General features: G+C 38.3%; 1 protein-coding gene across 4 annotated transcripts in view; it reads left to right on the plus strand.

Moving 5' to 3' along the window:
* GRM8 (glutamate metabotropic receptor 8) overlaps positions 1-17,953 on the plus strand; it is a 723,861-nt gene that overhangs the window by 579,668 nt on the left and 126,240 nt on the right. For all 4 annotated transcript variants that reach the window (XM_032870003.1, XM_032870005.1, XM_032869998.1 and 1 more), the window contains exon 8: positions 7,250-7,386. In XM_032870003.1, coding sequence (XP_032725894.1) covers positions 7,250-7,386 — 137 coding nt within the window. The remainder of the gene's footprint in view (positions 1-7,249; positions 7,387-17,953) is intronic.

Here is a 17,953-nt window from a genome sequence, read left to right on the forward strand (position 1 = left end):
GGCCACCTCTAACTCTAGGTGAGACTGGAAAGGTAGCCAAGCTATCTGCCCAAGAAAAAGAGAGAATGGATTTGGATGATCTGTCAACAGTCTGACTTTGGTGGATCCACACGTTTTTAGGGGAGAAACTAGTGAAAGAGGTTCAGTTTAGTTGAAGTGGAGGCCAGGAGAGTTCAGCCCAGCTGGAACTGAAATGGAGATCAGAAAGATTCAGCAGTGGACTTCTTCAATGCATGAAGGGTTAGAGCAATGACTGCTGAAATGATTTGTCTTTTAGATTGTGCTGTTTTATATAGATCACATTGAGCACTTGAAATATTAGTCTGCATTGAAATGATTTGTAGGTATAAGGCATAAACAGAGTTTTGATGACTTGGAATGCAAAAAAATGTAAAGTACTTCATTAATATTATTTATATTGGTTACATTTTGATGTCATACTGTTTTGCATATATTGGGTTACACAAAATGTATTGCTAAAAGTAATTTTATCATTTTTCTTTGACTTTTTGAAAACTTCTTTAAAGAAGAGCTTTAGGGGCTCCTCAGTGGTGTAGTCAGTTAAGCATCTGACTCTTGGTTTTGGCTCAGGTTCTGATCTCCAGGTTGTGAGATCAAGCCTGGCACTGGGCTCCATGCTCAGCTTGAGGTTCTCTCTCCCTCTCCCTCTGCCTGTCCCCCACTTGTGCTTTCTCTCTCTCTCTCAATTCTTAAATAAATAAATAAATATTTAAACTTTAAAGAACAGCTTTAGAGTTTCAGAAACAGGAACAGGGCAGATAGTCCAGATTGTTCTCATATTATTTCCCCCCCACCTCAAATACACAGTTTCTCCAATTATTAACATTTTGTATTAGTTTAGTACATTTATTATAATTAATAAACTAATAATGACACATTGTTATTTGAGTCTGTAGCTAACATTCATTCTTTACATTTTACAGTTAGATATGGTGTTTTAACTGAGTTTTGACTTGACTGAATGGACAGTTGATAGCTGACTACTAAGAGGGGAAAGACTTCGAGGAACATAATTGGAAATGAAGTAGTCTCAAATGTAGTGTCTAGATGCATCAAGTTTAGGATGATTATCAAACAACCAAATGGAGATACAAGTAGTTGGACAAATCTGCACTCAGGGCTAGATGTAAAAATTTGAGACTCATCAGTGGAGATATGAGGTTAAATTTTAAATTAAAATGGTATGAAGAGGTAGCAAGAAATAAGACAAGAGAGAGAGGACAGACAGCTCACTTAAAAAGCTCTGTTTTACTCTTAAGGAAGGGTCAGTAATGGGATTTGTTTGCTTGTCTTTTTTTTTTTTTTTAAGATGAGATTTTTTAAAGATAAGATTAGAATTCTTTTGTCAACTGAAGGGAATAATATGGACAGTCTAACTTTGTTGATGTCCAAGGAGGAAAAGAGAACTGTGAACCTGAAGGTGCATGGAGAGTGAGTGAGTCCGTGGGGTCCATGAACCAGGAGAGGAGTATTCCTGTGACATGGGATGTGTGCATGTGTGTCTCTGCAGGAGGGAAGAGATTAATATATACATGCAGGCAGTTTGTAGGGCTTGTGGTGGAATGATGAGGGAGTTTTTGTCTGCCTGCTGCTTTTTCTCAGTGAGATACGATGAGATAAGCTGAAGTGTTGGGGGAGGAAGGTATTGGGTATGTGAGGCTTGACACAGTCAGTCATCCCGAGTAGGAGGTGGACCCACTGGGAAAGTATGGAAGGATTCCAAAGCAATGTTGACCACACACTTGATATCTGAGGTCATGAAGGTATACAATTGAGTTCATCATGATTATGTTTTGGCAGAGGAATAAAATTGGTTGGAGGGAGATTGCAGAACCCAAGCAAGAACAGGAAAGAAGAGAAACTATCATGGGGGTGAAGTATAATGACCAATTGGGGGTGACAAATGAATCAATAAATTTAGAGGATCATAGAACTTTTGCAGTGGAAGTAGAAGGTGGTGTAAAATTTGAAAGATAATATAGTTCCTGGAAAGGACTGCTTTTCGAGTGTGTTCATGGTAGTGAGTGGTGAATTGCATGAGAGGGATGATAATGGGAAGTGAGGAGGTCAGCCAATGTAGAGGCCAGGATGTTGGATCATCCAGTTGGATGAAGAAGCCGCAAAACATAAGGATGGAGAAGAATATAGAGGAATGGGGAGGAAGAAGAATACAGAGTCAGATGCTCAAGTCTTCCATGAACAAATGCTGACAGATATGTGTAAGAGTCATCTGACTGATTCCTAAATAATTAAACTATAATACAATTCTAATTCAAAGATATAGTTCTGTTTATTGATTGTAATAAATACTTGATGAAATAAATTGGATAAGGAAAAGATGAGCATAAATAATTGAGATTCTGTTGAAAATTGATATTTCCGGTGGCATTTTGGTCAATGACTGAAGTCCGATATAGTCATTCTTTTAAGGGTGCCAGAGATTCCTATACCAACTGATTTCATTTTTAGCTTTCTCATTTTTTTCCTACTTACCCAGTAGTGCAGGTCATTATGAGAAAGAAAATGGATAAAGTTTTGTATCAAGAGGAAAGAAGGAAAGTAATAAATATGACGATAAACTGAGTGGCTTACACTTATAAATATATTTAAAATATTTGCTCATAAAAGCAAATGAATTATTTTGCATTGCTTTTTGCATTGTGGAAATAAGGTAATGTAGATCACCGGAGCATTAAGTGTAGTCAAAGGAATGGATAATGATGATGATGGCTTTCCTTTTATTGCACCCCTATCGTGTGCCAGCCATGCATTAAGTGCTTTACATACATCATTTCATGTGACCCTTGGAATAGCCCAGGGAAGTTGTGGTTCTTATGCACGCCTGACAGCTGAGAAAATAGATTTAGTGAGGGTGACTTACTTAGATTACGCAGATAATTGGTGCCAGAAATCACACTCAGTCCTGGAATCCCAAGCCCATACTCTTCCCCAGAACAATGTTCAACAGAGCCAAACATTTGCAAATAAAATCTTCCTGGGCTGAATCATTTTTTCCTACAAAAACGTGTTCAAGTCCTTGATATGCTTAGGAATAAAAATATAGTTTTCCCAATAGATTTCTCATTGAACAGAAAATATTCAGGAAGACAGGACGCCTGGGTGGCTCAGTGGGTTAAAGCCTCTGCCTTCGGCTCAGGTCATGATCCCAGGGTCCTGGTATCGAGCCCCACATTGGGCTCTCTGCTCTGTGAGAGCCTGCTTCCTCCTCTCTCTCTCTCTGCCTGCCTCTCTGCCTACTTGTGATTCTGTCTGTCAAATAAATAAATAAGAAAATAAGAAATTAATGTGCTTCAAAATTTCTGAAATAACTAAGTCCAGGAGATAATGTCTAGGAGATATCTATATCTAAATCTATATCTATTTATCGCTATGTATATTTATTTCTTACCTGTGTTGTGAATGAATCATAATAAAGTGATGGACACACTGAGACATTTGTCATTTAAAATTTTTTTCTGGACAAAATGTCACTTAATTACATTTTTCAGGGGTGGCCAGATTCATACAAAGGATATTTTAAATTTAAATTTCTTACTTGTAGAAATTAGTAAACATTAGTAAGCATGGCCTCTCCTGGCCATTCAAGGCTGTTCTTAGTTACATAGACCACAGAACCAGGGCAATCATTTGAGATGAGCCAGTATGTAATGGAGTCAGTTCTCCCTGTGAAAGGGTTAAAGTAATTCAACTGCAAGCCTAGCCCAAGTGCAGAGATCAGATTAATAAAGTAAGTTGCAGGAGTGGTTTCTAACATCATACTGATAACAACATGAAAGGGAGTCCGAAGGTCCCTTCATCTGTGAATAAAAAAGATGAGAGGTGACATAAATGCAGTTCATAATGTTATGAAGAGAGTGAGTATGGATTTACTTGAGATCATTAGTGAGTGCCTGATTTATGCTTTACTGCAGTTTATTCCCTCAGTGTGGAACACTGTCTTTGGTTCAGTGCCTACAAAGATTAGAGATACACTCTGCCTTTACTGAGGAAACCTCCTTTGTGAGGAAGGCAAAGTGTCTACCCAGTGGTGAGCACATAGTAGGCTCTCAGTAAATATCTGTTGAATCAATGTTTTGACCAGATATGGGGATGAAGAGTAAAAGTGTGTGGAGTGTAGCGAGTGCTGTGATAGAGGAGGGTAGGATGCAAAAAAGTGCTTGGCCTCCTGCTCCAGGTTTAGAAGATCAAGCTCCTTTAGGTGTGACCTTTCAGTCCCATCTGAAAAGGAATTACATAGAGAAGAAGGATTAGGAGGAAGGCAGAGGGGAATTTATGGATAATAACAGGTGCAAAGACAGGGTGGTAAGAAAGAGCATGACAAATTTAGGGAACTGGATTTTAGGTATAGGTGACATTGTGTTGAAAGAGGAGAAGAAAGATCAGTGAGGATGACTTGAGGAAAGCCATAGATGCTCACAGAGAAGTTCTCTTTTCATACAGACACTGGATTTCAAACACAGCATTGCCATAAAACAATAAAGGAAATAATAGTTAATACTTACATAATGCTTACTATGTATGAAATATTTTACGTATTTTAATTCATTTAATCTTCCCATATCCATCCTAGGTGAGAACTGCCATTTTAAAAATGAGACACGGGAAATATAGGGAAGTTAAGTAACTGACCCAAGATCATACATCTAATAAGTGACAGTGTGGGGCATTGAACTCAGCGATCTGGCTCCAGAACCCATGCTCCTAACCCACTGGGGTATACTGCCTCTTAATGCAATGTCAAGTTTAGTGTAAATTGCTGTCAATAATGATCTTTGAAGTAGTTCAACTAAAGAATTATTATTTTTGTGATAATACAGCTCTCCTGACCTTGCTTTCCAGCTGACTTTCTCAAGTTGGAGAAAAGATATGTAGAAATACCTGGCACAGTAGGAATTCTATGTAACTCAGAGCACATTCACGAGAATGTGTTACGTGAGTGGCGTTCTTCCGTCTTGGGTATGATCGTGTTAAAAAAGATTGAGACTGCTGTTAGAGGAGATGAGAGGTCATTCAGTAAGTGATGTAACATTGGGGATTTTAGTTAGAGAAATTAAATATTCCTTTATTCATGAAGAAGATGACATCATAAGTTTTCGAGCGGTATATAAATGTGGGGAATTGTTGAGGTTGTTAGTATGAGATTCGTAATAGATATGTATTTTTCTTTTTCTATCCAGGAATTGTCCCCACTTGAATTTACATAACCCCTTGTCTAGATATCACTTAAAGAATTTCCAGCATCCTCTCTATTACTCTGCATTGGTGTGTACTGGAAATACATATGGAGTAAATAATAATCATCACAGTAATATCTAATTATCCCATGCATTGTTCGGTGCTCTAGATTGCTATTTGTTCATTTAATTCTTATAACAACCCTAGAGAAAAGTGTCATTATTATCTCCATTTTTCAGATGAGGAAACTAGCATTTAAAGGTTAAGCTGCTCAAGGTCATTAGGTTTTGGTCAGCTATGGCAAATGGGTTTCCACTTGAGTGTCTGTGGAGTAGCTAACATAGTACGGGTTGATTAGAGCCCTCTTATTTTATTCCCTAATTCCTCATTTCTTTCTTGATTTATGTATAAAGTCACTTCCCAAATGGCTTAATAATAATGATTTAAATGCATATGACTCTTCTAGGACTTCAAAACATGTTCATATTCATTGTTAAGTCCCTACATGACACGTGAATAAAAAGAGACACACACAAGTCGTGGAAATAAATGGGAAGTGGCGTTAGTGTGGTCTTGCGGGTCTTGACTCTCAGACCAGTGCTCTTTCCTTCAGGCTGTGCAGTCTCTTATGGCTTTAGGAGTCTTTGCAGATGCCAAGAATCTATGGTCTCATCAGAGACTTCACACTGTGTCCAAATTTTAAAAAGATTCCAGAGAACAAAGGAAATCAGACATCTCTGCATTAAATACTTGGAAAGCACCCTTATTGCTACTGTGTGATTGTGATTGTATTTACTTGCAAGTTATTGTCTTAATTCATCCATTTTGTTTGATAAACTTAAAGGCTTTAGAATTTTGTGATTATTGGTATTAGTTAAAAACTCTGCAAGTAGAATAAAGAACTCATTATAAAGTAAAATTGTAAAATGGACATATACAACTGTCTGTAGTATATGTTTTGGGAGAATACAATAGGAAAAGAAATAGCAAGGAGGAGACACTTTCTAGCATGGTATGGAAATTAAATCCAATACGCTGCGACAAGAAATTCAGGGGAGAGGGCCTGCAGAGAGAAGATGGATACAAAGAAAAGGGATTGATGTCAGGTGAATTTGTCAAGATAGCAGAGTCATCCAACAAGAGGAAGTGGGGGGAGGGAGAAGCTAAGGGCTGGTAGAGAACGGGAAGGTCCCTTCAGATAGGCTACATGCAGCGAAGAAACATGGGGGTAGCAATCCCTTTCTACTCTTAAAACCTGTGATTCTGGAACAGTTAATAAGAGGGCAAGTAAAAATGAGCAGAAGCTATGAAGAGAAAGAAAAAAAGCTGAAAGCTTCTTAGAGAAATGGGAGTTTAGAAAATACTGCATTGCTTACAATTTCATGCATCTTGCTGCTGTGCCTCGGTGAACTGGGGGAACCTTTATGATCTGAGCGGAGTCGGGACTTCCCAGTGATCGCTGTCTTGCCCATTGGGAGGTTCCCAGCAGTGGCCCACATTGATATACTCATGGGCAGAGGAAGCAGAAGCAGGGGCTGAGAAGAGAAATTGAATAGGGAACTGCTTTCGAGTGGAGTTCAAGTCTGAATAAAGTCAAACCCGAGAGAATGTAGCTCAGATGTTCTCCTGCCAGATTTTGAGTTGCTGTTTGTAGTTCACATTCTGCAGGAGGTATTGTGCTTCAAGACATTTACTCTCGTCTCTATTGACTGTCACTCTGGGTAGCCAGGATGGAATATTCAGCCTATCAACTTCTATTTATTTAACTGTTATGTACATTGCCTAACTTGGATACTCACCATTTACTTTCTAATGTGCATAATAAAGCATGTCTTCTTCCTATATGTATGTCTGGGCTTCTTTTCGTGTAGAAGATATTATGCTATCAAGGATGACCTTGTAAGGATTGCTATCTTCATATCTCTTACTACACACAATATATTTTTATCTACCATTCTTTTGTAGGGAAAAAATAAGCTCAGTAGGCTATCTCACTAAAACTTTATTAACATTGTTTTCTAAACATTTATAGGTAGTGCTGGGACACCTGTCACTTTTAATGAAAACGGAGATGCCCCTGGACGTTATGATATCTTTCAGTATCAAATAACCAACAAAAGCGCAGAATACAAAATCATTGGGCACTGGACCAACCAGCTTCACCTAAAAGTAAGTATCAATATAGATTTACATTAGTGTATGTAGTTCTCGAGGAGAAATGCTTCATTTTTAAGTTCATAATACAAGTTTTGTTAGAATTGTCTTGTAATTATGTTTTTAAAAAATGTATGTTTTTATCCTTTCTTCAGCTTTAAAATGTTATGGAAAATCTCAAATGTCTATAGAGAAATCTGGTGTCTGGAGGGATTTAATGAAAGGCCTCATTTCCTTTTAAGTGACTTCATTGTATTTAAGGAAATTTTGCCCTTTTCTGAAAGACTCGCTTGTTTAAGTGTTGGTTTACTGTACACGTGGGGTGTGTGTGTGTGTGTGTGTGTGTTGTGTGTTGTGTGGGAGGAATGACAGTGTGAGTGTATTTCACCTTTGCCATCTCATAAATTGAGACCTTATGCCTACATCTGATTGATGGAAGTGAATCGTGATCTGTATTTATATTACCTTTTTGAATCGCGACATTAGAGAAAGTTAGTGTACCCAAAAGTGATGTTTAGATCATTTGACAGCCTTTAGGGCTGACTGCTGTCCCTGTCTACCTGGGGTGTCATCATGGCCCAAGACCCACAGATATTGCAGTTTCTAGAAATAAGTGGCCATGTGAGGAAAACTTGGAAAACCTAGCCTAAGTCGGGTCCCAGGGCCTGCGGGTGGTGCCAAAGGTAGCTGGGCATTTCCTGCCTTGGTGTCACCAAGGACACAGAGGGCTCTGTGTCTTCCTACTGGGCCTGCTGGGGCCCCTGTGGGGAAGCATGCAGCATAGGTGTGGGGTAGAGGAACCTCATCAAATGTGCCTGGCTGGCGGCAGCCCTCCAGGAGGGATCCCCTAGGGAAAGGGTCTGTGGGGACATTGGAGAGAGCTATGTGGTACTGGCACCCACCAGTTAGAAGGGGCTCTGGAGCAGGAAGCTGATCCTGAACCTGAGGGACAAGGGATGCCCAGAAAGGGACCAGGACTGTCAGTGGCTATTTGGGAGGGTGTGGGGGTGCTTGGAGCAGCATCTGCTTATCACTAGATAAGGAATGATTTCACCTTTCAACAGCCCATGGTGTGGCATCAGCACACACTGGCTTCTTCCAGTATAGAGAAATAAGGAGTGTGCCCTATAGTCTCAGCTAAGGATTGGAGTTCTTTTGTGGCACACATCTTTGACAGTTATAAAATGACTGAGAGGCTAAAATAAACTGAGGGGCTGAGGAATTCTCGTTGCAACAGCGTGTTTCCTCTGTAGGCAGAAAGGTTTAAACGCTTCAAAGAAACTAGAAACATATCGGTCTACTGTCTATGGTTCTAATATGCATCTCGTTCTTTCCTATAATGAAAGCATCTCCTCTTCTTGATTCTCAAAGCCATCACAATGCTGTGAGAATTGAGTTTATTTCCTAAATGAATAGTTAACTTCATTTCCTAGCCGTGCCTTATCCTAGCTAGAAGGTAAAGGCTTACGGCATACAGGAGGGTGGAGATCATTCTTGTCTGTGTGTGTGTAACACTTGTACATGTGCTTTCTTGTGTTTGAACCCACTCAAAAGACATCAGTTTGGTATTTTTAATACATTTCCTACTTTCTGTGTCTCCAAATATAGTGGTATGCTTATGTAGCATCAACCACCAATGGTTTCAACAAGGAAGCAGATGATGAAAAATAATGAAACTGGGATATTTATGATCTACTGTCTTTGAAATGACTTCCTGATAATTATCACACTTCTGCCTTCAATAAGGCACAAAGACAGCTGATATTTCCAACTATTGTTGTGCTTTGTAAGACCACAAATCTACAGTTTACTAAATATAGCAGCCTGAGGAAATCTTATCTATTCTTCTGCAACCCAAACTGACATTTATCAAAGCATTGTTTTGATAACTCTATAGGTTATTAATGCCAATCTGAAAATCAATAGCTTTGTGGCAAAAACCCTTTTGAAAGTGGACTTATGTGGAATAAAATAATTACACATGGCAAAGACAATTTGTAAGGGTTAAAATAGGGAAGCTACTTTTTACCTGATGTTTATTAATGCCAAACTGCCTATTATATTCTTGTGATTAACATGTACATTAACATGTCCATAACAAAGGTCAATGGTTGAAAAACATGGGCACTAGTATATAACACTAAGATACCTAAAATATTTATACGTACAAGTACATATACACAGACACATCTCTCTATGTGTATGACATATTTATTATAAAACTTCGTATTGAATCTCAAGCTTCTCTTTTATGTACATTTAACGGTTCATGAAAGTTTTATGTTTATTCTTGTGTTATTGTTCATCAAATATATCCAAACAGTTTGTAAGAATTATTTCTCATGCATGATTATGATCATTTATAACTAGATAACAGCGCTGTTTTTACCGAAACAGAGAGAATGTATCTCTCAGGAGAAAAGTAAGTGAATTAGACTGGGCAGAGAGATTATACCTCAAGAGTTGACTTCTGGAGCCCAGCTGGACAAATTGTTTCTCCTTGGATCAGTGACCTGTTTGAAGGTCACCTGTTTGAAGGCGTACAGGGTGTTTGGAACGTGACCAATTTATTAAAGTTCTGCTTAGGTAGTAGTCAAGGCATGGAACAAATGCTTTGCTTCAGTTTTATCATCTGTAAAATTGCAACACTAGTAACACCTATCTTATATTAGGTGTTACTAATACTTATATTAGTAACACTTATGTGGTTGTAATATGAATGAAATGAAACAATACAATAAAGCATTTAGTCCAGGACTTGGCACACATGAAATGCATAGATATTACCTATTTTTTTAAGATTTTATTTATTTATTTGACAGAGATCACAAGTAGGCAGAGAGGCAGGCAGAGAGAGAGGGGGAAGCAGGCTCCCCGCCAAGCAGAGAGCCTGATGTGGGGCTCGATCCCAGGACCCTGGGATCATGACCTGAGCTGAAAGCAGAGGCTTTAACCCACTGAGCCACCCAGGCGCCCAATATTACCTATTATTAATCCAGTATCTCATGATTCTATATGGCCATTGGGGAGCCCATAATCAATGTGGTGAGCAGAGCACTGCTTATTAGGGAGGCACTTGGATTTGCTTTAGAAAGTTCTGAGAGTATCTCTTCATTAAAATGCGGATCATTTGTCTCCATCGTCCACTCTTTCTGCCTATCTTTAATATTGGCTTTAATACTCTAGAAAATCTATCTATGCTTAAAAAGTAACCTTTCTGTAAGACAAATATAAACTTTCTTTTTATATGGTAGCGTATGGCGAGGTATTATCAACGAGGCAGCTATTTTTTGAATGGATTGGATAAATTCATTCTGTGCACGTACTCGGTGCTAAGGTTTGAGACAAGGCTGAGTCACTGGTTCTCAGGGCGCTCCCAGACTGGAAGGATAGAACCGCACTCAGACCACCGATGCTAGCGCAGTGAGGCAGGTGCACTGAGCATGGCGCATGCGCAGTTTCACAGCGGCAGCCCAGAGAGGTTCCTAACCTGGCCTGACTGCTGAGGTGAGCAGTGTTGACAGACAGGGGACGATAACCTCCCCCATGTGCTCCATCTCTCCTTAATCTATTAAACCAGTTTTACAATAGATTTTACACTCTCAGGGGTAAGCATTTAACAGCCAGTCATCGGACTGAATTCTGTGTACTTTCAAAAAAGCCAGTTTTTCTGGCTGAACTCAACCATAGGACAATTCTGTACACAGAGTGTACAGTTAAGCGTATATCAGTGTGACGAATTTGCCCTGAATGTACCTTTAGTATAGTGAAAGAATTTTTAAAACGAGTAGTTTTTTTTTTTCTTTTTTTCCTGGAAAATTATGAGGTGTTTTATTTCCTCGAAAGCATTGTCTTTATTCTTTCAAATATTATTGTTTCTTTTTCTTTATTATGAGACTAACATAAGTTCTTAATTCAGCAATTAGAATCTGTTAGTGTAATTGTTTAGTTTGATTTAGGTTTTCTATTCAGTCATCTCAGTCCATGCATGAAGGGCATGTTATCTACTTGAGAGTGAATTTGAACAATTAGGTCTCTCCATTTTGTCCGGCTGAGTCTCTCAAGAGGCAGGTGGTCCTGATTAGTGATTATAAAACATTTTTTGTAACCTAGAGGTTCAGAATAAACAGCCGAGCCTGAATTGTGAGAAGAAGAGCCATATGCTGCTCAAAGTCCACAGGGAGAAGGTATATGGAGGTTACTGGATGTGCCTAAAATAATGTAGGGTTCACTATTTTACACTTCCAACCAGAGCTACGTGGGTGGTGGTTGTTGTTTTGTTTTGTTTTGTTTTATGGTGGGAATGAGACATATGTTTTTGCTTGTCTTATTGTTTTGTTTTCTTCTCTTTTTATTCAAGTTAATAATTTGGAGAAAAATAAGTGTAGTAAAGGACCGTGGTTTCATTAGAGTGTCTCAACCATAGTTATTAGAGTCACAGTATCAGTTGGGAAGGGTGATTTGAAGCCAAAGGGATTCACTGACCCTGATGTAATTTTGTGTGGGTTAGTCCATAAAAGAGAGTTACTCTTGACCAGGTACTAAATCCAGAGTCTCAGTTTTCTCATCTGTTAAGTGGGGATAATAAATAGGCTTACTATGAAGACTGAACACACTAGGATATAGTGGTCAAGCATGAGACCTCAGAGGTGCCTGGGTGGCTTAGTTGGTTGGGTGGTTGCCTTCCTTTGGCTCAGTTCATGATTCCAGTGTCCTGGGATAGAATCCCATGTCAGGCTCCCTGCTCAGTGGGGAGTCTGCTTCACTCTCTTACTCTCTCTCTCTGTTCTCTCTCTCAGATAAATAAATAAAATCTTTAAAAAAATATATGGCCTCGGGGCATCTGGGTGGCTCAGTCGGTTAAGCAGCTGCCTTCTGCTCAGGTCATGATCCAAGGGTCCTGGGATTGAGCCCCATGTTGGGCTCCCAGCTCAGCAGAGAGCCTGCTTCTCCCTTTTCCCTTTCCCACTGCCAGCTGCTCTGCCTACTTGTGCTCTCTCTCTCTGTCAAAATAAATAAATAAAATCTTAAAAAAAATATATATGACCTCAAAGTCAGAAAGAAAGATGTTTGAATTCTATCCTTCCATTTGTGAATCTTATGGCGACGGGCATGCCATTTTACCTCTTTTAGTCTCAGATCCTTCATCTGCGTGGAAACAGTTAAGACTACTTCACAGAATTCATGAGATAATTAAAGGAAATCACATACACAAAGATCCTATAACATTGCTTGCCACATATGCAGGGTTAAATGGATATGATAATAATAATTTGTTTCATTTTATTCTGCCACTGTAACCAACCTATTACCGAGGACCTATATTTTCAATGTAAATTCCATATATGCAAAGTATTTTCTGCCTTTATTTGATATTTTGGGTAGGAATTAACCTTAAGAAGAGGTGCATGTGCCATAATATTTATCTGTACCTATGCAATACACCCAAAATGTTTATTTTGATTTTTAAAAAGGGCCACAGGCTTTGGGGAGCACCAGAAATTTGAGCAAAAATTTTTTTAGTTGGATCTGTCTTTCCTATGTCCATGTGGTATAGTACTTATGATATGATATTTTAATTAAATATATATGTAAATTTTATTTATATATAATTTAATATTTAATGTATAATTTAATATTTAAAAATTATATGTATTTAACTTTAGATGGTCAGCCAGGTATATGCTGTACTAGGGGTTCCTCAGCTTGCTTGGAATACAGAAAGAGAGAATTCCTCAGTGCCCTCATTTATCTCGTGGGTTTGCTGTTCTTTCATGTAGCAGCGTCTCCATAATGAAAGATATTGAAATAGTCTTGAAGTAAGGATGGATGAATGGAGTTGGAACAGTGTTTGTGGGGAGCCTTGACCTTTTCCCTCTGCCTGGATTTCCTCATTTGTGAAATTGCCTGCGTTTGGAAACACTCTTTCATATCATGATCATTTCTTATGAAAGATAGTTCACCCTATGAGGCCAGCATATATAAGCTCTCCCTTTCCCACTAACCATGAATGTGAAGTCGGTTCTCTGAAAACTTTCACAGTCTGACAGAACTTTATTGTCACTGTAGTTCCTGCCCTTCTACACCATTCTGAAAAGACTATTCTGCTTCCTTTTCTTATAACAAGATGACTAATTGTCAGAACTATATTTTGGGTTATTAGGTGGAAATTTATTCCTTTTTAAAAAGCCATTTTTGGGTCAGTAGTTGTATCTCTGTTTATGAGAAAATAAGCATTTGGTAAATTCATGTTTTTGACATGTTGAGCAAATATCAAGGTGATTAAATTTCAACTATGTTCTTGCTAGCCCAGAGTAGGTACTCAGTAAGTATTTGTTGAATGTCATGAATAATATGCTGATATTTTCTAAATACTAATTAAATGTAGAACAATGATCTGATCCAAGGTTATTGATTGGGAAGTGGACTTGTGCACAGGTTATTTATTCAGTGACCTCTCGCTGCCAAGCAGAATGCTAAGCTGTTGGGGAGTACAAGGTTGAATAAGATAAACTTCCAAATACCGAAAGATTTGCAGTTTGGGGCGTCTGGGTGGCTCAGTCGGTTAAGCATCTACCTTTGGTTCAGATCATGATCCTGGGGTCCTGGGATCAAGCCCCCTATCCTGCTCCCTGCTCAGCTCCCCTCCATTGTTCGCTCTCTCTCTAAAATAAATAAATAAAATCTTAAAAAAAGATTTGCAATTCATTAAAGGCAACTATATACTTGAATAACTACAATAAAAGCATAATTAGGTACAGATTAAAGAATAGACTATGAATTCAGAAGGTGTAATGATTACTTCCAGCTAGGGGGACTGGATAAAGTTTCTTGATTAATGAGATTCAGATTTACTCTTCAGTTACTTTAGTGGCCAGAAATGTTTGCAAGAGTATACAGGCTATGGAAAAAGCATCCACCCATCCACCCATGCCAGAATAAAGTGCCTCCAATGTGCCACTGCCGTGTTGGGTGCTGTAATGATATAGAAGTATTTCAGGTTCAGTCCCTAGGATGACACCCAAACTAGTAACACTAAGCAGTAGCAGAATCCAAGGATGTGTCTCTTTCATGAGTTCACAGTGCATCCATCCATTTTCCTTTATTCTTGTCTCTTTTAACACACATTCTTATTAGCAAAGTAGGACTAGTGTTCACAAAGAAGCATATTCTGTCTTGGTCTGCAGACAGAATTGGGAACTGTTTTGATGCAACTAGTTTGTGATATCCCCATGGAAATAAGTTGGGAAGACTCTAATATTGGATGGCCTGATAGGAGAACCCTAACATCTAGAAGACCCCTATCATTTGTTCTCAGCACTGATAATTTGGGGCAAAGAACCTATTCTACTTGTCTTTAAATCTTTAACAGCATAATGTGGGTCTCACTAAATATTCATTGAATAAATTAATGAGCTAAAAAATGAAAATAATGTTATCTTCACAAGGCCATAAAGGTGAGCTGACCCTAAAATACTAATCTGGAGATAAAGTATAACCTAGGAGCATATGGGGTAAGGGCAGAGATCCGAGCCATAACAGTAATCAAGGATGAACTTAGATATAAAAGCCAGAATAGAGAATCTAGTTTAGGATCCATCTTTCAAGCCCTATAAAAGCCAAGGGAAAATCCAAAGTCACATACAGGAGAGTACATGTAGGGGACCCACATAAGATTCTTCAGGACAACTGTTACTATTACCACTGGCTTTTATTCCTGTCATGGCAGAGCTTCTAGACCCTGTGGGACCTCAGAGTTGCTTAGTGGCTTTTGATGCAAACCTCGAAGGAGCAATATTCATTGTTGCCTGTCTGATAGATTCTCTCTGCCTTGTCTGTCCATCTACTTGGTTTGAACCTTGTTCCCTAAGACATTTAAAAGGATTTAATAAGATCCATTTATCATAGCAGGATAAACAAGCAAACCAGTGAATTAGAAAGACAAAATAGAGAGAGTTAATAAATTTTAGTTAGTAGTCAAGTTTGGTTTCTTCATCAGCAATTACAACCTACAGATTCGTCTAGGCTTTTCAGTTGAGTAAGAATCATGCTGATATTTTAAGAACATACAAAATCATGCCATATAAAAATATTGCTTCCAGAATAAAGTGCCTCCAGTGTGCTATTGCTGTGATATTTTAAGAAATATAAATGCATGCCACAGAAAGTATGGTTTAATATGATTAAGAATTGAGATGCTGGATTCGGTTACCTCCATCTCGTTGAAGGCAGATTCCTAGAGTAATCTAGTAGTATCCGGGGAATCTAGTAGCTAGTCAGGGAAAATGTAAGTAGAGCATTAAAAAGTCTATTATTATTGCTGAAAAATAGGTGAAGACACAGGTGCTTAATTAGTTATTTTAATAAGTAATTGTGACAGTGACAAAGAAAGGGAAATGAAAGCTGAAAATATGATAGAGATCAAATTAGATTTTTTTTTTTTTTTTTTTTTTGATAGAGACTGAGAGAGCATGAGAGGGGAAAGGACAGAGGAAGAAGCAGACCCCCTTGCTGAGCAGGGAGCCTGACTCGGGACTCGGTCCCAGCACTCCAGGATCATGCCCTGAGCTGAAGGCATTTGCTCAACCAACTGAGCCACCTGGGCACCCCTAGAGGTCAAATTAGAAAAAACAAATCAAAGAATATATTGCATCTCAAAGAAGGACGTAGCATAAAATACAAAGTGCCTCTTTATACCAACACCAAAGAAGGGCAAAGGAAGATGGTGATTCTAGACTTTTATGGGAATAATAAAGTAATAAAAATTACTATATGTGGTATTTTAATCCTTATTCTAACCTTGGGAGGAGTAAAGTAAGAACAATTTTAATGTGATGAGTAGAATAGGAAAGGTTAAAATAAGGTTATAAACATAAAATGATAATGTAGAATAGAGGAATAACTGGTAAAAAAAAAAAGTCATTTTCTTATGGTAGATTTACTAAAATATATGTGAACCCTGTATGCCAGGGTACTTTTAAAAAGCTCAATGGACACATCAATGTTATTTAAAATCTACAACATACAAGAGAATTACAAGTAAGAACTGCAAAGTATTATATATGAATAAAATATATCACCCCCAGCTATAGATAGAGGTCAGTTGCTGGTAAGGGCATGAACTAAAAAAAAAAAAAAAAAAAGTTACCGTGTCTGTTGACTGAATCAAAAGTTTAACATGACATCTCTCCTCAAAATTCCACTATTTAAGGAAAGAAAATAGAGCCAGAAGCTGGATCCTCCCCCAAGCCCCTATGCCATTTTACTGAGGTTATGGATCCTTATCTCCAAATGAAGTTCTAGAAATCTGCAGTTGTGTATATCTTGGGGGTGATTGAGACATAAATCCACAAATACATAGAGGGATATAACAAGGACACATAAAAGTACTAAATTTTATTATTGCTTATTTGCTTTTTTTGTTCTGAAGTCATTTTTAATTAAACTTACTTTGAGATAATTACAGATTCACATGCAGTTGTAACAAATAATAAAGATCTCATGTCCTATTTGCCCATTATCTTGAAAACTATAGTATGGGGGCACCTGGGTGGCTCAGTGGGTTAAAGCTTCTGCCTTTGGCTTAGGTCATGATCCTAGGTGCTGGGATCGAGCCCCGCATCAAGCCCCGCATCGGGCTCTCTGCTCAGCAGGGAGCCTGCTTCCTCCTCTCTCTCTGCCTGCCTCTCTGCCTACTTGTGATCTCTGTCTGTCAAATAAATAAATATAATCTTTTAAAAAAAAAAAAGAAAAGAAAATTATGGTATGACATCATAACCAGGAAGTTAACATTTATACCATTCACCAATTTTGGTTAAATCTCCCCAGTTTTACTTATACTAGTGTGTGTGTGTGTGTGTGTGTGTGTGTGTGTGTGTGTGTGTTGGGGGGGTGGGTTAGTTCTGTGCAATTTTTTTACCTGCATTGGTCCATTCTTCTACCAGAAGCATTCTAGTCAGAATACAGAACATTTTCATCACCAAAAGAATCCCTGTGTTGCCCTTTTATTGCCAGATCCACGTCCTTCCCATTGGCCTCCCCCAGTACCCAGCAACAGTTGATATGTTCTGTATTTCTACAAATGTGTCATTTCAAGAGCTGTGTAAGTGGAATTATACTGTATATAATCCTTTGAGTTTAGTTTTTTCACTCAATGTAATTCTCTCAAAACTTATCGAAGTAGTGTGTCCCTTTTATTTACTCAGTATTATTCCATGGTACGGATGTATCAAGTTTGTTTAACCATTCACCCTTTGAAGGACACCAGCAAAATAATTATGAATAAACTTGCTATAAATATTTGTTGAGTTTCATGTAGAGAGAAACTGGGAAGACTGATGTCTTATCTCAGAACTGAATTAATTCATTTTTATATGACAGTGTTAGAGTTATAGTTAACCCTTTAATATGGAATGTCTTTAGAAAATAACAAAGGGAATATTATTGCTGCAGCATGTACCCTAGACTTAGAGCTGGCATAACTACACCTTGAATGGCACCTACTACAATTGCAGCAAATGTACCTAAGGAGAAAATGTTCTCATTTAAAAGTAACACCACCTAGGTCTAGCTCCTTTGAACA

The sequence above is a fragment of the Lontra canadensis genome, unplaced genomic scaffold (genome assembly GCF_010015895.1).
Source record: "Lontra canadensis isolate GAN:19392208 unplaced genomic scaffold, GSC_riverotter_1.0 scaffold2, whole genome shotgun sequence".
Taxonomy (NCBI): Eukaryota; Metazoa; Chordata; class Mammalia; order Carnivora; family Mustelidae; genus Lontra; species Lontra canadensis.